The sequence below is a fragment of the Nymphalis io genome, chromosome 17 (genome assembly GCF_905147045.1).
Source record: "Nymphalis io chromosome 17, ilAglIoxx1.1, whole genome shotgun sequence".
NCBI classification, from domain to species: domain Eukaryota; kingdom Metazoa; phylum Arthropoda; class Insecta; order Lepidoptera; family Nymphalidae; genus Nymphalis; species Nymphalis io.
The window spans coordinates 10374585-10397187 of record NC_065904.1 but is presented as its reverse complement, the minus strand read 5'-3'; the positions used below and the strand labels follow the sequence as shown (position 1 = coordinate 10397187).

General features: G+C 33.4%; 1 protein-coding gene and 2 non-coding genes across 4 annotated transcripts; 1 reads left to right on the top strand and 2 right to left on the bottom strand.

Annotated features, from left to right (window-relative positions):
* Positions 1-42: 42 nt before the first annotated feature.
* Positions 43-20058, bottom strand: LOC126774675 (peroxisomal leader peptide-processing protease). Of its 2 annotated transcripts, none has more exons than XM_050496209.1 (11): positions 19823-20058; positions 9063-9421; positions 8225-8388; positions 7844-7947; positions 7337-7464; positions 4865-5031; positions 4498-4604; positions 2658-2826; positions 2081-2222; positions 1635-1798; positions 43-586 (listed from the first exon to the last, which is right to left on the bottom strand). In XM_050496209.1, exons 2-11 carry the CDS (start codon positions 9413-9415, stop codon positions 501-503), a joined length of 1584 nt encoding a protein of 527 aa, XP_050352166.1. In that variant the 5' UTR covers positions 9416-9421; positions 19823-20058; the 3' UTR covers positions 43-500. The 2 variants fall into 2 exon arrangements, with proteins under 2 accessions (XP_050352166.1, XP_050352167.1); XM_050496210.1 differs by having other exon boundaries at positions 19893-20058.
* On the top strand, positions 11588-11660 carry Trnav-cac (transfer RNA valine (anticodon CAC)). The gene has a single exon. It is a non-coding gene; the product is annotated as a tRNA-Val (tRNA).
* Positions 11977-12064, bottom strand: Trnay-gua (transfer RNA tyrosine (anticodon GUA)). The gene is given in 2 exon segments: positions 11977-12012; positions 12028-12064. It is a non-coding gene; the product is annotated as a tRNA-Tyr (tRNA).
* Positions 20059-22603: the final 2545 nt, after the last annotated feature.

The following is a 22603-nucleotide window of genomic DNA, read 5'->3' as shown; positions in this document are numbered from 1 at the left end:
AGTAATAAAACAGATGGTATGGGTTTCAAAAAAACAAAATAAAACTTTTAAAATAATTTATTCAAAGCGAAAAGAATGATACAAAATATACATTTCATAACAAAATTCCCTAACAAGCAATTTTAATGGTCAGGAAACTGGTGAAAATTACCACTTAGGCAAATTATAAGTGGTAAATTAAGTTCCAAGCAATTTTGAAGAGTTACTGATTGAAATCGCAGCAGCAATATGCTAGCAGATTTTTTTCTGTGCTCTGCCATATAATGTGTGTATCATTAATGTCTTGATCAATTTTTGTGGCGGCACAATTTAATTCGTATTCAATTTTTTATATTGTTTAATAAATAAATAAAAGTATAAGATGGCAACACATTAGTGAAGCGTGTAGAAATGTCACCAGCTCCTTAACCTTAACTTATATTTAATATTTTATATTATATAACACTGAGTCCTGTACAAATCTAAATTAAATATTTACAAACATATAAATTCACTATAATTCATATTTTAGACCGATAAGGCAGTAGTCTCCACTGCGATTGAATAATTTCTTTGTTGTTTTCGATTGCGGACAGTTTTTTATCGTCTGTAACAAATAAATCAAATCTAAAAATTAGATATACTGTTTAACCGATCACTATTAAAGTTGGGACTCGCCAATAGATGGCTCTGCAGCACATCGACTTAAAGTCGATATATAATCAGGCAGGCGTTTGCTAGATTTTGCTAGTACAGCGGTTTCCAACTCTTTTATTTATCATACGTTGTTTGGCGTATCCCCATTTTGATGATAAGTAAAATGATAAATACAACAGTTTTTTATGGTGATATGGGCAGAGAACAGGCGGGATGAGACGGTGAGGGGCGTTAGCAGTTGTAATGTACTAGTTAGTCATAAAAATCTAATATGGATACTAATACAACACAACACACTAGCATTATGCATGTATGCAATGCATTAGGTCTATAGGTCTATAGGTATAGGTCTTTGTACAGTAACAGCCTGTTAATGCCCACTGCTGGGCTAAGGCCTCCTCTTCCTTTTGAGGAGAAGGGTCTTTGTATTTAGCATTTTATATTAGCACTAAAATTACTTAAAATCTGACAATTGAGCGCGAAGATTTGTCTTGGAAATCCCGTGACCTTTCCACGGAACGCAGCATTATAATAATAATAGTTTATTTAGAACCATCGTAAGATCGAAAACAAATGTGAACGATAATAACTGCAATATTATACTGCGTTACATTTCTCTATTATAACAAAACATTTTTAACTGCATACATTTAAAGAAAAGTAAGTAAAAAATACACGATTGCATTAATAAAACAACTTACAAATTAAAATACTTTAAACAATTTAATGAATAATAAGAATTAAAACATAGACAAAACTTTGTCTAAAGTTATTATATTACTATTGGTATTTACGTATATACTTAATTTAATAAGTTACATGATTAATCAAACAAAATAATAATAATAATAAAGCAAATTGGTTTTCTAATTCAAAAACATATATTTAATTAAAGATTGTTATGTGGAAGGATAAGGATAAGAATAAATATGTATGCACTGCAATACAAATAATTTTATATTATATATTTTTTTGGTTAGCCATTGTTGTATACGTACCCCTATCCAATATGAAGTGTTGCACGAGCCGTATGAAGGCCTGCGTGGGAACGGCCATGTTGATGTAGGGGTAGCTGGCACCCGTTTCCGTCTTCGCGTTGCTGACGATGGTCGCCAGCACCTCCACCTTCAGATCCTTCGTGATGCGGAATATAGGGCCTCCACTGTGGATGTTATATTTTACCAATTATATTTATGACTTAATGTTGACTATTTATTTACTGATTTATCTATTGACGGAACCAGAAAGTAAATTGGTGGATTCTTTAGATTTTTACTAATGGTCAATGAGCTCAAATTCAAGAGATTTACTAAAGAGGCAATGATTTAAATCTGAAGTATTAGAAATAGATTAAAATCGACTTTCAAGATTTGTTTGGCTACTAAATTTGTAAGGTGTATTTGGAGGCGTATTATAAAGCTTGTTCGAACAATTTAAAACTTACCTAAATCCGGATTGTACGCAGCAAGAAGTTTGTATCATCGAAGGTGACACGTTGTTTATGTGACCGCTCGTTACTGTCGGCTTCAGGTCTTCTAGATTGTTCTCGTTAAAGTACGGATAGCCTGCTGCTAAAACCGATTCACCTGGAACATTGGGCTAAGTTTAAGTCAGGACTACATTCGTAAACTCATTTATAGCCTATTCCAATAGACTTAGGAGTAGATATAACCAAATCGTGATTTACGTTTTCCATGCGTGTTTTTATAGCACTGCTATGTTATGCACTACAAACAGTTCTTGATTAATACATCTTATTTATAACACGACACTATTCACATAAGTACTTATATTCACTTTAATTTTACTTCCAAAGTTCCGATAACAACTTTGCCGATATTCAAAACAATAATATACTGGGACTTTATTCACACACAGCTGATCTCAAATTAAGCAAAGCTTGAACCATGGAAACCAGACAACTGATATACTACGTATACTTGTGCATATGTATTTGTCTATGGTATGTGTAAAAGTTTATAACAATATAAAAAAACCTATTTTGACAAAAGTAATGTTACCTTTTTCGGCTGGTGCCTCGGCAAAAACTGCAGGCGTCAGATGAGTCCAGTACTCGGGGTTTGTGTAGAGCAACGCCAGATCGTAAGCCTTGTCGTCCTTCGTCTTGAAACGAACTATTGCGGTTTCTTTTACGTTTTGACAATAGAGAGAAACTTTATACGATGCGTGCTAAAAAATTGTTTACACGTTAGAAGTACTGTATATTATTGTAATTTCGTGTGTTTGTGTTTTTCTAAATTGACAAATAGAAGGCATACAGGTTAGTTAGCTAACGGATACTGAGTTACACTTGCTTCTACATAGTATAAGGAGAATGATATAGAAGAAGAAGTCTATATTCTATCTTGTATAAATGCAAAAGAAATCTTATAGAAGTATTGGTGAGTCAATGGTATTTATCGAGAAGGTTACACGGTATACGGTAACAGCCTGTGAATGTCCCACTGCTGGGCTGAGGCATCCTCACCCTTTGTGAGGAGAAGGTTTGGAACTTATTTCACCATGCTGCTCCAATGCGAGTTGGTGGAATACACATGTGGCAGAATTTCAGTGAAATTCGACACATGCACGTTTCCTCACGATGTTTTCCTTCACCGTCAAGCACGATATGAATTATAATAACAAATTAAGCACATGAAAATTCAGTGGTACTTGCCCGGGTTTGAGCCCATGATCATCGGTTAAGATTCACGCGTTCTTACCACTGGGCCATCTCGGCTACATTTTTTTAAAACTAGGAGGTTAGGTTATAACCTAGGGTAGTTCTACCAAATACAATATTGGTATAATATTTGTACAATGTAGCATCTTTTGTACATCAAACATGTGTCGGATGAATATCTACCACATATCACCATCCCGCATTGGAGCGGTGGCTGAATAAGCTCCAAATGCTTTCCTCAATAGGAGATAAAGCCTTAACCTAGCAGTGGGTTGTTTACAGGACGTTACTTTTTACTTTTACGTACAGAGGCATGTGTCGTGCAATGTGATTTAGAGATAATATACGGGTACCATTATTTTAAACATATTGTAGTGTCATTTAGAACGTCTTCTTTATTTATTTCTTTATTGCACACAATTTACAAACATATTATATACAAACAAAATCATACAACTAACATACATACAAGTAGTACATTTAGTATGCAAAGGCGGCCTATCACTTACAGTAATCTCTTCCAGGCAATTTCTGTAAAGAGAAATATTTATGTTTTTTTTTTGCCAAGATCATTAATCGGGCATAGTGTGCGAACAACTTATACTTAATTGAAAGCTTATCAACTTAATACAATTATGTAATATATTAACATACATACATACATATAAACTTATATAAGAAATAAATAACCATATACATATAATAATACAACATGCTATAGTTATATTGATAAATAATAATTATGCAAACGACTCTTAAAGATATGTACGGATTCAGCTTGACGAATTTCTCGAGGCAGGGAATTCCATAGTTTGACTGCTTTAAAGGAATTGCTGTATATATATGCTGTAGTACAACTCAGAGGGATCAACAATTTATTGTCTTGCTCAGAGCGCAAATTGATTGGTGTATGAGAGCCAAGGGAGGTAAATCGCTCTTTTAGGTAGGTTGGAGTTTGAGGATGGTAGAGTATGGTATAAAGCAAAGAAAGGACATGCATATTTCGACGCAACCGTATTGGCAGCTACTTTTGTATCCTTTCTTGATAAACGCGAGAAATAGACCGCTTTAACGATTACCTAAGGTTATTGTAAATTAGATCAAATCTGGCAATCAAAAAGTGCATGATACATAGTGTAGTGTGGTGTGTTGTGGGGGGAGGGGAGTGTGTGACGTACGTGTTTGACGACGTGCGCGCAGGTGAGCACGTGTCCGCGGCCGAGGTACAGGCCGGCGCCCCACGCGCTGCCGCAGCGCACCAACACCGTGCTGCGGTCCACTGCCTCTGGAACGACACCACTCGATACTTTACTTCTTTACTCAAATTTCAGTACTCACGCTTGATGGATCAGAAAATGGAAAATCGTTTGATCGGTGATGATGATTTTCAAGTGAAACTGGCCTCCTTTACAGGAGATAGTACTTGAGCACAAGCTCAAGTATGTGCGCAGAAACAAGTGCACGCTCTATTCAAGTTCCCAGGGGATAATGATACAGATATTGATGTACAAGCATAGTAAAGGCGCAGCTACGCCGAGGTCTCACCGAGTACAGCGGCGTAGAGCGGGTCGGGCGGCGCGCGCGGCGGAGAGGGCGGCGGCACGCGCAGCTTGGCGGCCAGCACGGCGCGCAGCGGCGCCGCCAGCGTCAGCCCCACCCACTCGCCGCGCCACCACGACACGCTGCACACCACCGCGCCCACCAGACGAGCGCTGTCGAAGAGAACCAACCTCACTAATCCCTTACAGTAACAGCCTATTAATGTTAAATCCGTTCTTAGTGAGCGTCTACGTCGAGGAAGGAGTAACTGTGACAAATTTCAAGTCATTTGGGCGAATAGTTTAGGATATCTCGTCTTGAGTGGTGCAGTAACAGCCTGTTAATGTCCCACAGCTGGGCTAAGGCCTCCTCTCCCTTTTTGAGGAGAAGGTTTGGAGCTTATTCCACCACGCTGCTCCAATGCGGATTGGTAGAATACACATGTGGCAGAATTTCAATGAAATTAGACACATGCAGGTTTTCTCACCATGTTTTCCTTCATCATCAAGCACGAGATGAATTATAACCACAAATTAAGCACATGATAATTCAATGGTGCTTGCCCGGGTTTGAACCCACGATCATCGGTTAAGATTCACGCGTTCTAACCACTAGGCCATCTCGACTCAATCCCTTGCACGATGCAAATTGATGCAAATACATTTTGCCATTTTTGATTTTCATCTCAATATTCATCTTTTCAAACTCAAAATATACCTATTCACTCATCCTTCGTCATATTTTTAAAGTACACGGATAAAATAAATGTTTTGCCTAATACGTTTGTGATGTGTTTGGGTGTGTGTATACAGCATACACACATATTAACAATATTAAATATGCTGTATCTATTGAGAGCTCACCTGTACCTTTGAATCGTACTTTTTACTGGAATATTTTTTTATATGTAACAGTTATACATAACATACATCTTAAATATGCTTTATATTCGCTTAAAATAAATAAAAAAAAATCAATATATATAAAAAAACTAATTATGTACAACCAAACAACAGTACAACAGGAAATAAACATATTTCAAAAAAGGTATTATTCAAAAAAGAGAAGTTAAAGTAAAATGTAAGTAATGCATTACATTGGAGTTCCTCAATCCATTATTCGTTTTGAATTTAAGAAAACCGCTGATTTAAATATTTTTATTATAAGAGTAATAAATATGTTATAAAGATAAGGTTAAGGTAATTTCATTGAATCGGCTGTAGTTTATTGAACCTTTGTGTTGTTGTTTTCGTGTGAGGCCACTGGGTGAGGTCAAAAAGTTCGCGAAATGGCGATGTTGGACAGTGTTTTTTTTACGTCTGATGCCTCATAATAACTATTAGTCCTAAATGGTCGTTAACTTATGATATCTTTGTAACAATTACTCATTTGGGAAGGCAAACATAAAAATAAATCAGTTGTTTATTTGCTGTATATTTTCAGCGATCTACGTCATGCAATTTATCTTCAAAGAAAATTCCTTTATCCGATATAGAACTATTACTTACATATCGATTGTCAAATTAGAAACTACCACCGGTTCCGGAAAGTTCTCAGGTCAGATCTGAGAAGAACCGGCGGAAGAGACTAAGCGGTTTTTTCAATCATGTTTTGGAATCGTTTCGAAATTTTCAGTACAAAAAGAAAAAGCCAGAATGCGATACATTCATTCCCAAGGTATATTATCATTTATAAGCTCACTTATTGTATAATAATCATTTGAAAGCATTCCTTTGCAAGAAAAACTGCTAGCAGAGATGGCCTAGTGGTTAGAACGCGTGAATCTTAACCGATGATCGTGGGTTCAAAACCAGGCAAGCGCCACTGAATTTTCATGTGCTTAATTTGTGTTTATTATTCATCTCGTGCTTGATGGTGAAGGAAAACATCGGGAAGGAAGGAAAGGAAGGGAGGAAACCTGCATGGAAATTCTGCCATATGTTTTTTTTTTATAGAATAGGAAGGCGGACGAGCATATGGGCCACCTGATGGTAAGTGGTCACCAACGCCCATAGACAATGGCGTTGTAAGAAATGTTAACCATCGCTTACATAGCCAATGCGCCACCGACCTTGGGAACTAAGATGTTATGTCCCTTGTGCCTGTAATTACACTGGCTGACTCACCCTTCAAACCGGAACACAACAATATCAAGTACTGCTGTTTTGCGGTAGAATATCTGATGAGTGGGTGGTTCCTACCCAGACGAGAATGCACAAACCTCTACCACCGGTAAATAAATATATTTTTTACAAGCTTTCGTTCACTTCATTGTAATGTGAGTGATGTGTGAGTTAAATGTTGAAACAGAATTTTAAACAAGTTTCACCCAACTGACTGAGTTGAAATTTTGCACAGAGAATATTCTAAATTTTATCGTTATAGAAGAGCAATTAAGTAAAAAGTTGTTCTTAATATCAAGCTATTACCTTTCAAAAGAAAAATTAAATTCGTTCTTCGAACCGTAACCGTACTTACGTTGGGCCTTCAGTGAACACGGGTCCCCCTTCAGAGCCCAAGGCTGTAGCAGCGTCTGTTAGGAGGAGAGAGGGCCGTTTACCGACCACCCCGCATACTGCGCCGCGGGTCACTGCGTTTAGGAATACCTGGATCAATTGTATAGCATGATTTGAATAAAGCATATATTTTGTCACTAATAGTACATATAGAGAGAAGTACAAGGAGAAGGGGTGCGGGAACAATATTTAAATTAACCAATCGCGGCCGATAAAAAGTATGACGTTGTGTTTGGTTAAGTATCTCGACCCGAGATGTCGCTACCCGTCCTTAACTGGATAGGAAATATGAACTGGTATATTAACGAAAGTTTAAATATATATATTTTAATTAAAAACAGAATGGTGGATGGTACAGTCAGCGTCATATATGAAGTTGCAGACAACTGTACCAAATACGAACACGAAACATCTAAAGTGACACCAAACCTCATCAAACGTGGTGAAAATTTGTTAATTATAATCATACCTCACAACCAAATGGCGTTGAATGAACTTGAATGCGGGTACCGCGTTCTGGTGGCGCTTCTACCATGTCGAGAAGTTCCGATAGCGGCCTAAGGGTTTTCAGACCTGGCAGAAATTTAAAAATAGAATTCTTTGGTTAATGTTTTGTTCGATTAGAAAATGGAATAAGTCTATTATTGTATCATTGATATGATTTATTTTAAATTAATTTGTTATGGTTTTATATTATTTTATTTACTTATTCAAATTTTAGTGTGAATTAAATATTATTTATGAATTGCATGCTAAATAGGCCAAACATTTGTTCAAACATTGTGTTTTAGTCAAAAAAAGACAGAATGTTTATGGAATTAAGTAAATAATCACAAAATAAAATTCGTACTTCTGTTATCACTCTCTAAGTCGACAAGTACAAACACAGACAGCAAAGCCTTCCCGAGCTGAGTTTGTTTTTCCATGTCGCCATCTCTGTGTCCGATGGTCCAACTGTATAAGATGTCGTCCACACATCTGTCTAAAACTGGGCATTGCCAGACATGACATATTCTGAAAAAAAAAAGTCAAATGAACCTTCAGACTATGGTAATAGCTCGTCAGTTGTAAGAGGATATAACTACAGCTCTTCAGCTTTGTACGTGTGAGTTTTCCCGCTCTTATCAATGTCTAGGCTACAGATATTATAAAAACTCGAATTTAATTTATAATTTATCTATAAATGTTGTTTATGGAGTGTTAAGTAAAACAATGCTATGTCTCTTTCTTCTGAATGTCAAATTAATGATGATAAAAAGAGAGAAATAAGTGTTACAACGTTTATATGAAACGCCGATATTGTAAAATATGATTGCTGGTAAATTTCATAAGCATGGCACAGATTATTCCATGATCAAAACATAAATTGAGCTCTATAAATTATAAAGTTGGTGATCCTAAATAAATAAATAAAGTTTGATTATTTTCAATATTTTAAGTAATACCGAATAAGTTCTAATAAAATGATACTAAAATATGGCTAATATGTAAAAATACACTCGGAACTCACCGCAGAAAAAGGTCGTGAAATGTCACAGAGTGATATGCGATATTGACCATAATAATTATAATATTTCAAGAGTGCAAGCATCAGTATAGTAACTATAAATAAAGATAAGTATCGCGACAGTATTCACACAATCAGCAACCCAATATATAATCTAAATATTCAATATAATTAAATTTACCTTCCGGTCAGCACTCTGACTTGGTAGCTACTGTGTTCAAAGTCGACCTCATTGTCCAAGCTCCTCTCCCTGCTGATTTTCTCAACCTTTTCATACACATTTGGAAACTTGGATTTTGTCTTTTCACAAGTAACGTAAATTTCTGGAAGGTTGTCATAGAACTGCTCGTTCAGAATAGGTTTGCCACGTGCATGCTTTATAATGTTCGCTTGTTTTAATGGAGATAAAATGGATCCATGCGTGAGCACCCATCGTTTGGAGAATTTAATTCCTGACGCTGATACAGTGAGGATGTTTGCCAGTTCCCCATCCTCTGAGTAGTTATAGGAGACCATCACTCCTTCGACACCCATCTTCACCTTGAAACATAATGTAGAGAAAAAAGGTATATAGAAATCTTATCTAATCCCGCGTTACATAATCAAAATACATAAATTAAGTAGTTTCTTTCAAGCACTTTTGGATTGTTACTGAAAAAGCTTTAAATGTTAGATATTAATGTAAAACTACCGCCGAATCGGATGTCTACCCAGATGAACCAGCCGGGAAATAAATAGTTACTCTTTTCCACTAATTAAATAACACAATTTTGTTAAAAATATTATGATTATTATTATTCTTGATTTAATTGGTTTCTTGCCAAAAGTTTTGGCCATTTTTTTTTATAGATGATTTGCAAATCATTCAATCATCAAAGCAGGATTACTATTTGTGTAAATGCTAAGATAAACATTTCACACGATGCTTCTTGTGATAAATCTAATAAAACTTTACATCATCGTTCATCTTGACCACAAAAGGTGTTAATCTATATATCTTCTATAAATAAATCCGTTACAGTCGCTAGCAGTTTTTCTATATATAGCGTAAACGTACTCGTACTGCGATGGTTAGAATACTTGCAGAGTTAAACAGTGAATTGTCCTCAATTGAATCACATGCCTTATGTATATATAAGTATATACAAAAACGCACGCGAGCGTGATTATGTACATATGTGTTGAAAATAAATGTCATCATTAGAGTAAATGATTTATTGTGGGATATAAATAGTTATAATCGATTTTTTAAGTTCGAATCGATTTTTCACAGTTAACCTTTACGATTATAAGGAGATAGTAAAATAAGGGATTGCAACTAACCATAACGCGTCAATATAAATAAGGAGTTTGTGTATAATCTAAGAAATTTTGATAAATCGTAGAAGTTTTTTTTTTTTATACATACATAACATATGGGCCACCTGATGGTAAGTGGGCACCAAACGCCCTTAGACATTGGCATTGTAAGAAATTTCAACCATCGCTTACATAGCCAGCCAATGCGCCACCGACCTTGGGAACTAAGATTTTATGTCCTTTGTGCCTGTAATCACACTGGCTCACTCACCCTTCAAACCGGAACACAACAATATCAAGTACTGCTGTTTTGCGGTAGAATATCTGATGAGTGAGTGGTACCTACTCAGACGAACTTGCACAAAGACCTACCACCAGTAGGGTATAATATTGAAGTAATAATGAAAAAAAGAGGGGCGATAATTGGCAGGGATGTTATGGAGTTCCGATATCAGTATTAAGTAAAAAAATGCTTATTAATTGTATTGTAAAAGTTGTAAGCTATCCGAAACAATAGGATAATTCAAAATAATTTCATAGCCATAATCGTGTCTGAAACCATTGTAATATTATTCATATATCTGTCTCCATATCTAGAGCCGAATCCATGACATCACAAATAACTAGCATCAAAGAAAAATATAAAGAATTTATTTAAATATAAAAAAAAAACTTTATATTTGATTAGCTTACGGGGTCGCAAATACGCTCGTGTGCACTGCGTTCAAATATATATATTTTTATTACAATTTTAATAATCGTAATATTTAAATAAATAGTCAATTCTCGAATGCAATTACAGTGACATGAAGTCTTTCATCTTCAAGATACTAATCATACGCTCAAGACGCAAATATCTCCGAGTCTATATTCATACGATACATTAAAAGTTTTCAGATACATTGCTCTTTTAGTTCACATTTTCATTTAATAAATCCAAACATTACAAGCAATGGATTACATAACCGGAAAGTGATGTGTGTTGGGAATATATCGTTATACGTCAAAGATGGCATGAAAATAGGGTGCGAGACCGATTACGAATTTGCGCCACATAAGCCACACCCTCAGGAGAAATGTAATGAGGTTTATTCAGCGGGTGGTCAATGAGACTGTAATTTGTTCTAGTATAAAAGATGGGTCCACAATCCATGATCAAAGTTTTCCGAGGCGCCGTCGTCGAAGGCGTTAGTCCCGTGATTTAAATTTTTTTTTCGAATATATTCTGGTGTACATTGTGCCAGTCACTTGCATCAGCAAAGGTAAGGTACATGGATTAATATTTATATAATGTGTCGTTTCTAAAGTTTTATAGGCGGTATTTTACTTAAAAATTCTATGTTAGATTATTTTAAAACGAAAATTGAGCAGTTGCATTCATTTCACAATTTCGACTTCAATTCTCAAGTTTCCGTAGTGTAGCGGTTATCACGTGTGCTTCACACGCACAAGGCCCCCGGTTCGATCCCGGGCGGAAACAGATTTTTTTTCGATGTTACTTGCTTTTTAGTTAGAAATTTTTATGTAAATATAGCTTTATTCAAGTAACTTAAAAATAAAATATGATTAATTTCACAGTTCAAATATTGAAAAATCAAATAATACATTTAATTAATAATTACTAATAATCTTACAATTTCAAATAATTATTTTACAAACATAACCAACATTTTTGATTACAAATAAAATAAAATAATTTGGGACAATTCTTCGTGCCTTCTTTTGTGATTTTTGTCAAGAATTTGAAATATTTACAGTATTAACGAAAAAATAAAAAATAAAGTTAAAAAAAAATATCCTTCGAGCCGGATTTGAACCAGCGACCTATGGATAACTTTGGAAATACTCTACAGTCCACCGCTCTACCAACTGAGCTATCGAAGGTTATTTACTAACGTCGAAATTATGAATCGTTTTATTTGCAAATTTCATATTTATATTCAATTTCTTTACTTACCTTATTTAAGCATTGAACATATCTACGCAATAATTTAACAAATTATTGCGTAAACAATATTGTTTATATTTACTAACAATATAATATCATTTTTTAAGTTTAAATACTTATCTTTCAAATAAATACCTACAGTAATTTAAACAATTGAATACAAAAAAATCATGTTGTTTTTTAAGATATTTATTTGTCAATTACTATTATAGTATAGCGAGTGAACGTGAATAAAAAATCTGCGTTCCCGTTTAAATTAGTTTAAATTATCTGAATCGGTCAAGCCAATTTCGAGCAATCGGTGAATCTGCATAAAGTCACACGAGTCAAACCATTATCTTATGCTTTTTTAAAGTCGGTTAAAAAATAAAATAATAATAATAATAATATAATAATAATGTCCTCCAGGCCGATTTCGGCCACAGCGGCCAATCTCAAGAGAGATTAGCCAACTACGCAGGAGATATTATAGTGCACAAGTGTGTGCGCAAACACAGGTGCACTCTCTATTCCCTAACTCTCATAATCCGATGGGACGGCAATCCGACACGACCGGAAAGAGTTCAGGCGCAGAACCAACGGCTTTACGTGCTTTCCGAGGCACGGGAGTGTTCACACTTCCAACTTCCAGACTCCGGGCTGCTACTGAGAATTTTTCTGACAGAAAAACCCAATAACTTTTTATTGGCCCGACCTGGGAATTGAACCTCTGAATTGGGTCTGCGGCCTTATGTCAAGCCACTAGACCAACGAGGCAGTAACAACAACAGACAAGTGTTACTATCCCACAGCAGAGCAAAGACCTCCTCTCCTCATAAAATAATGGGATTAGAGATTATTTTACCATGTTGCTCCAGTGGAGATTAGGGGTACCATTAATAATTAAAAGCATAAAATTATGCACATGAAAACTTAAAAGAGCTCGTTCGGATTTGAATCCGTCGAATTACGTGTTTCGTCAATACATCTCGACTCAATTACTAAGTAATACTTTTAATATTTTTAAATTAAAAATACAATGGTATAATATCTGTATAAAAATACAAAGGCAAAGACAAAATAGTTCAATATCTATTAAAATACACAAATAGAACATAAACAACAAACAAAAAAAATATTATTAATTTATAAGTTAAATTAACTCGATACTATAAACAGAATAATCAGCTATCCATAGACAATACAGATCGGACATTGACTTTAAAAAAAACTGCACATACAATTAATATTTACAATTAACAGTTTTTTAATTGTTAATTGTAAATAATAATAATAAATTAAAATATCCATACCAAATAATAATTGTAGTAACATGAGATATCGTTATCTTTAACTGGTATAATTAATTTAGTGTTCACTAGCTGAACGACCGAGCTTTGCTCTGTGTTGATTCATTGTTTTATTTATCTGTATGTCGTTTGAGCCGGTTAAATAAAATTGCTTTTTTTAAAAAAAAACTCGATCTTTTTTTTTCTGAGATTTCAAAAAACTTGTATCTTGTTACGGAGGTTTTTTTCTGAATATAAAACATATTTTTATATAAGTACCAGAGAAAACATATAACATATATGTATATCTACAAGTAGGTAACTTAATTAGTTAATTTATTTAATATAATAGGATGAATTGATTCTACGCTATTTTAATTATTACTGTCCAAAAAAAAAAATTAATTTAAATCTTTAAAAGATATTTTATAGAGACCGATATTGAACAAATTTCGTTAGGTACAAAACGTAAAGTATTTTATTCTTATCACACAAATTATTTATTAACATTGGAAAATTTTACAAGACAATATATTACGCTGTGTAAACATTTTATCTTGAAAAGTAATTAATTTGACGTTTCTCTGATTAAACGATGCAGAAATTTGAAATTTATTATATTCGGAGAATATTTTCAATTTATATTAAATAAAACACTATCATTTTACTACGCGCCATTTTAATTATGATTTTCGACTTGCGAGTATATATTCTGCTTTTTTATTATTTTTCATGTATCTATAAAACTTTTAGGTTAAAATTAGACTTGTGGTTTCCATATTATTAATACGAAAGTAAGTTTGTTTATTTGTCTCTCTGTTACGCTTTCAGGTCTTAACTACTAAACTGATCATCATGAAATTTTATATATGTTGTCAGTACAAAAATAACGAACACATCTATCCCTCCCCCCCTCATACGAGGGCGAAATCGAGTGAGATGTAAAAAGTATTGCAAAGCATAAATATATAAGAGCATGTGGTTTGCCATGCAAATATAAATTTCACCGTCACGTCAGACAGGCATTTTTACACTTCACGGTAGCATGCGAAAGCGATCCCTTGGCGCTCCTCGTTAAGACGGAAAGGGTACCGCTGGTTTTTTAGTGGGTATTCCGATGTTCGGGGTGCACTCGACGCCTTGGACACCGGCGAGCCCCACATACCCCCCACTGTTCCCGTGGGGGAAACGCGTAATGCGTTTTTCCAGCGATAAAAAAGGCATTTTTACACTATCCGATTATTCACTTCATAACTAGCTCAATATAATTCAGCAAATGGCACGCGTTATAGTTTCATCAGAATGGCTATGACCTAAACCTAGATCTATGAACCTGAGTTTTATCAAACATGTAACAATGTAGTAAAGCTCTCATTATAAATCATTATAAAACGTTTCAAGGCATACTATTATAAATTAGATCAGTTGAAATAAAATAGCCGAGAAACAAATTTGTTTCTCGGCTATTTTATTATATTTTTATTGTACAGAATTAGACGCACGAGGGACAAACATGTCAAATGACGAGCCGGTTGGCGTGGTTGGTAGATACTTGCCTTTTCACGCCGAAGGTTGTGGGTTCGATTCCCACCCAGGACAGACATTTGTGTGCATGAACATGTCTGTTTGTCCTGAGTCTGGGTATAATTTTCTATATAATTATGTATTTACAAAAGAAAAGTAGTATATGTAGTATATCAGTTGTCTGGTTCCCATAGCACAAGCTTTGTACAAGCTTAATTTGGGGTCAGATGGCCGTGTGTGAAAAATGTCCCAGGATATTATTATTATTATAGGATTATAATTTCCAAGGTTGGTGGCGAATTAGCGATGTAAGTAGTAGAAGAAGTAAAAAATACATAGATATCATGGATGTTTCAACTTAAAGAAATCTTAATTTTTGACGTTCATTTTTTATTGATAGGGATCACAGCGGGATAATTATACTAATTTATAACGATTAAGATTCTGATTCAATTCCAATTCAACTTTAACTAATCTATTTTTATTCAAATCGGAACTGGACCGATATGATGTTAACATATTATGTCAAAACCAATCTTAATTTTTAACTTTTATGCCAATAGTCGATAATTAAATTAAAGAATAGGAAAACGGATAACAACAATGATCTCGCTACAATTTGATTGCGATAAAGTGACAATTTAGAATTGGCAAAGTTCAATAAAAGGATCGCTGAAGGAGGTTAAATAAATATTTCATTTATAATTTTAATAATATTAAATTAATAATATAATAAATTAATTAAAATTTAAAAATAATTTCAAAATATTTTTAATAATATTAATGATGTTAATTTATTTGTATTTTTATGAACTTGTAATTGTTAACTATTAACTTTATTTAATGACTATTTATATTGTGATGTTTTTACGAATGATGTGATAACCTTTAATTAGCAAATAGAACATTTGTCAATAAACCTTTTTAACCTCTATTTAACTGTCTATCTAATGTATCTATTGTTGGTTGTCCAAAATAAAAATAAATGAAAAATTTCATTGAAATTTAGCTGAAACGGATTATACATATGTACATGATAAATTAATTTTGGTTGGGCCTTTCTTAAAGTCATAGCTGACAATTCGATAGACCGTCATCGTAACTCATATGTATTATTAATTAAATTTATAAATCAATAGATTTCAAAGTCAAATTCGATTTTTTATTAAATTATGAATTTTCTTAATGCTCAAGTTCTATCTTTTACATAATTTCATCATAGACCAGCCGGCTTAAGCTGAACCTTGTGTCAGTATTCGAATAAATGAGTATTCACTCTTTTGTTAATAGTTTATTAGTTTTTTCTAAGCTTGCTTTTCAATGATGGTAGGGCTTTGTACAAGCTCGTCTGGGTAGTTACCACCCACTTATCATATATTCTACCGCAAAACAGCTGTACTTGATATTGCTGTGTTCCGCTTTGAAGGGTAAGTAAGCCAGTGTAATTACAGGCACAAGGGACATAAATTCTTAGTTCCCAAGGTCGGTGGCGCATTGGCTATGTAAGCGATGGTCAACATTTCTTACAATGCCAATGTCTAAGAGCGTTGGTGACCACTTACCATCAGGTGGCCCATATGCTCGTCCGCCTTCCTAATCTATAAAAAAAGCTAAGTTAATTTAATCAATATGGAAAGGATTTGAATTGCAATCTTTATAGTTTGTAGGATTGTCAATTTTAACACCGTTACACGATACCAGCAGAATAGAGAATAAAGAGAAAAGACACAAAAATTTGACAACCGCGAAAAACTCGTACTCAATACTGAGTTTGGGAGTTCTCCTCAGTCGAATCCACATTCCGAACCGGTGGAAGCTTTATATTTAAATAAAAAATTGTATAATGATGATTCAAAAGTATATTTTGACCTTGACTTTGATTTTTTCAGATGCAATTTAGTTCAGTGAGAATGTTTACTAAAACGATAACACGCAATTGTCCATGCGAGTTCAGGTACTTTCGTGTCAAGTGTTGATAACACTAAATACTGAGTAAGACAAACAAGGAAAAAAGACAGCGGTTTTAACAATTTTGTCTTTGAAAGAAAAACAATTATTATTTTGCTTACAACTACGGTTTTCATTGCTTATTTTTAATCAGTTTTAAAGTTTGCTTTGTTCAAAGAAAAACAGAAATTCTAAATCTAGAAATCTCTAAAGCGTGTAAATCTTGTATTTCACATCTATCGAAGTATGTGTAATAGGATAGATGGATGATTGAACGTAACAAAAGAAAATTCAACAAGCAGCTATATCTAATATTTAAATATATATGAATATCGGCTTAACCGCAAAGTTGAACTTCAAAGTTGTAGTCGTAACCGAAATTTAATAAAAGTACACAATCGTCTAAGATTTAGAATTACATCACCAAAAGTATTATGGATTTGTTTTAATCACATTCTAAGAAAAGGATTAATTAATTTAAATGAACGCGAAATTGTGATTGGTGGGAAGAGGTGGTGTAATCGCGTCATCGAACGGTCGACTCAGTTGACTGAAACCGTTACCTGACGCTGGTTCACGGATTGGTTCACACTTGACAAGATGACATCGATATAGTATACCACGAACTCGCTTCCCGATTTATTATCCCAAGGATATACATTGAGAACTGTTATTTGTTCAATATATAGTTGTTAGTGTTATATCTTGTACAGTGTAACGCGGCCTTTGAATACGCCAGACCTAAGCGTATGTTATAAAAGCTATCAAACCATAGAAATAAATATAATTTGATTCTGAGCCTTCATCCATGTCGCCCAACATAGCTTTCCACCATGACCCATCTTGTTCAAACCAATCATGTTGTGAACACTTCCTTATCTATCCCTATTATTGTTTTGACTATAAATTAGTTATCATTCTAAAGTTTATTTTAGCAACGCTCTACAGGCCATTTTATTGAAAAATTGGTTCTGTATTATCACCACTTTTAATTCAATTTGCTTATCTCAACTTAACCAGATGCAGGCGGAACAGTGCAGTACAATAATAATGTTCCTAATATTTTTTATCACTAATCTTGTATTAAAGAGAAAACATTTTTATATTTTGTGTCAGGAACCTTCGCGTGCGTTCGCATAAAGACCCACAAAATGTGCACAACAATAAGATCAATGGTTTAAAAGAATAATAAGGAATCTAGAGCAAACATATAGACATCAGTTTATATGGATTGTTGATAGTAGACTGATGGGTTGTTGATAGATATTGTTTGTATAACATCAGGCACAAGTGTCCTCTATGATTCCTATGTGAAACAACGGCGGAAACGACCGGGTTCAGAGCTTCTTTGGTACATAACTAATTGAGCAAACAAGCGTGAGTAATCCTGGATCCGGTCCCGTGACTGTTAACTCAATCCCTTCGCAACAATCCACCTAATTCACAAAACAGAAGTAGCCGATTAACAGCGGCAGTCATTAATAATAACAATGACAATATTATTATTTTTTTTAATATTTATAAAATTGATGGAAGTATCGAGGGAACAGGTCAATTATCTGCTTATTAATTAATATATGTTATAGAACTTTTGTAACGAACAGAATATTTTAGATATATTACTGATTTTAGACAAAAAATATATTTTGTCACCCGAATTCTTAGTGAGGTCCGTTTATCGTTCCCGGCAATATAAGGAGACAGGCGTTACGATAAGCCCACGACAATACAATAATGGACGCTCTTTTGCCTAATGGACCGCATCCTGCAGAGTCAAAGCAGGTCCAGTCAGTGCTAAGAGCCCGTTTCTCTCGCTCCTGTATAGTTCAGTAACACGTCTCTTTCCAGAGAAACAAAAAAAACAGCTTAGTTCGTTTCCTTCATCGTGTGTAATCACGTACGGCTTGATTGTTCACATCCTTGCGTGGGTTTTGTCTTAAATACAAAGTTATTTCTATATATAACATTATTTCTATATACTGTAACTGCGTTGACGAATGACGACCGACGCACGCCATCAGTTAACGATGTGTACGTGTGAATATCGAAAACATTAACGAAAATCGCTATTTATTTATAAAATATTAATTCTTTCGCATGTTGTGTTGAGGATGCAGTGTTGAATCAAGGTGTACTTTCGAAGAGAATTGTCGTTGTTTGTACATTTCAACGGATATGCCTGCGCTTCGACGACTGGTATCCAGTGTAAAGAAAAAGAAGTCACTTTCGCCGGCTCAGTCATTGAGTCAGTCGCACAGTTCCATTTACTTGATAACGTTTTAGGTAAGTGCGTTTTAGAACCCATTAGTGCAAAGTGGGGTATCCTTTATATTAATGAGCATTCTGGGTTGGTAACGTGGACAGGTGTGTTGTTTTAATAGCCATAATGTGTTTTGAAGTACTTACGACTTAGTATAACTGTCGAGGTAAGTTATTTCATGTTTATAACATTTTTAAATACGTACTTACTACGTATAATAAAAAAAAGTCGCGTGAGAAAATCAATGCATTAAAAATCAATAACAACACGAGCAAGTCTCAAAAATGAATAGATCAATATTGATAAAAAAATCATTATCCCAGTTTGCGTTTAGTTAGATTGTATTGTTATTATTATCCTTATTACACGAACACCGTTCATTTTACATTTGTAACTTAATTCATTTTTTAAACATGTTATGTTGGAAAAGTCACTAGCCTTGTGACCATATTAATTTCTTTCTATATTATTATCAATATTATTATTCGATAGTATTATTTTCTCGCATGAACTAGTTTATTAATTATTAGCTGAACTTCATAATCTAATCAATAGAAGCTGCTTTAACTGGAATTTTAAATAATCACTGACCTTTATACATTGAAATAAATTTACGCAAGATTGATGTATCGAAGCCAGATTTTAATTTAAATTATATAAATTGCAGTATTTTAATTAATTTTATATTTACTTACCCCTATTAATATTTTATTTGTTTACAATTTGAGGTTATGAATAATATTAACCATTAGTAAGCAAACTCACTTCAAACTCAAAGTACGTATAGCACAGCACAATTCCTCGTTAAGACTAACGCGCTTGATATGTTTACAATTGTTTACTACATTTTAATATTTTTAGCATACAACACAATAAGTCGTGCCTAATTCGACCTAACGCTATCAGCTGTTGAACTTTGATGTAAGTTTGTGATTTGTGAAGTTAGAAGTTGTCTGAAGTTGGAACTAATCTATAAATATTTTATTGTACCTATGTTATCATTTCATTCAAGTATTCATTCTATTTGTTTACTACGTAGTGCAAGAGATCCTCAGTAGATGGCGTTAAACTTTAATTTTATCAAATTATTTTCTCTTGGGTTTTTATTTTACATCAAAACTATCAACTTCAACTTTACAAGAGCAAACAAATAGGTACCTTAAATGTTTATTTTTAATTCAAATGAACCTTTATTTTAATTTTACCTAAATAGATACACACACCATTATGCTATACATTTCGATTATGAATTTTATGTTATAGGTGTTTCCGAGAGATATATCATTTTGCGTAAATCCGTATACAAAAAGAAAGGAATTTTTCACAAGAATATATAAAATAAAAGATTACACGTGATAATGAAATTAATATTGTGAGAACAAAGTTAATAAGCAAAATATAAGATGTAGGATTTAACTTAACAAAATGTCATGTAACTGTGTTATAAATTAAATCAATAAAAAAATAGTAATGTAATACAAATAAATTGTATCGTTATTTTATTATTAATTCAAAAGTACCGTCCATAAATTAAATGTCATTTATGAATTTGTAAAGGCCTTTGTAATTTTTTTATTACTACTTAATTGTTTTTTTAATGAAATATCGCGTCATGATTATTTAGATATTGGGGTAAAATTTTCCATACCTTCTGTAATTTGTGATTGCTCTTCCAAAAATAATTGGTTTACCTTTATGGAAAATTTTACCAGTTGGTAATCATAACCTTTTAATGTCATAACGTTCCAAACAATTTTTTAATGGAATGTATAGTACCTACGCTTCTTGTTCCTTTTAGATATTAATTATAAAAAAAAAATATATACTATGTACGTAGCTGTAGGTAGATTTTTTTAGTTTTTAGTTTTTAATCATATATTTAAAAAAAATATAAAATCTATATTGTTTTAATATTGGATAATTTGAGACAATTTATGAAACCTTACCTACTAAAAGAACGTTAAAAATTAGAATTACAATTGGAAATAATTTGCAGTTGTCGAAGAAAAATATAATTGACATTGACAATTGAATTATGTTTTGAAAGGAAACAATTTTTTTTTTTAATATATATCATATTTAATGATCGTTGCGTGGACTTCGCAACGTTGAGTGCAACGATTTATTCGCGATTATCTCGTTTTCAATTTAAGTAGATATGATTATTATACAATACTAATTTACTTTATTGGACACAAAACCCGAGAAAAATAAACAATGACGACCCAGAAAAAGGCGGTACTAAATGCGGTTTCATTACAAAAAAGCGATATCTTCCAGACAACCTTTGGGTATCACATAATAAACAATAAATAAATAAACTACATATAGTATATAGGTAAATACCCAAAAATAAATGATATTATCTTTAATATTAAAAGATTCAATAGCCAAATAAACAAAATAAATACGCTAAATATGTATTTAGCTATATAAATATAATATGTAAATAAAAAATTAAACGGTTTTTAAACAAAACTTATAGTTATTTGATTTGGATTTTAGTGCTCTTTAATCTAGTAGGTACCGGGTGTGGGATTCAGGAACTATGGTATTAAGTCAGGGTTAAAATAATTTCGTATGAATCGTATCACATGACGAAACATCACTTCCTTCATTATACTGCGTTCTGACGTATCATAGTGTTTAATTGAATGAATTAAATATTTTCTTAAACGTCAAGTGTTCCGCGTCCCCAGTGTCATCACCTATACAGGATGATTAATAGAATATGTCTTGAAATTAGTTATTGTAGTTCAACATTTTGGTAGAAGATAACTGACACCGAACGAGTTTGAAGGAAAAACTGTGAAAGAATTTCATGTCTATTATTGTCAAATTTAATGACCATAATATTAACTCAAATTACTATCATCTAGAAGCTAGCTCCTATTTTTTTTTTCTATTAAGTGCTTCTAAATTTCATTAATATATTGATTTAAATAACTTTTTTTTAAGTTTATCGAGGAACGGTCGACATGCTTGAAGAAGACTACGGTTCCCATCATCGTGTAGCGGACGCGTCTCAAAATCCTTGCATTTTCCCGAAGCATGTCGATGAACGTTAGTGCAACTGGAATAACTTATAATATTATGAAGACAATGAAGATTTGATAGTAAAATTCACGAAACTATTTTTAATATTAACATAATGACGCGAAAAAAAAAAAAAAAATAACAATATGTAAACACATTTTTCGGATGCGTTTTGAAATTCCACTAAATAGGAATAACGATAAATTGAACACCATTACACTTTTGTTTTTTTTTTTTAAACGAGCCAATTGGCCACCTTATTGTGAGTAGTCACCACCGCCATTAGACATTGCCGGTGTTAATAAATTATGTCAATTCCTAACATCGCCCATGCTCCATTAACCTTGGGAACTAAGATTTTATGTCCTGTATGGCGGCTGTTAGACTGTCTCCCTTCCAATCGGAACACAACTACACTAAGGCTGTTTGCCGCTAGAATG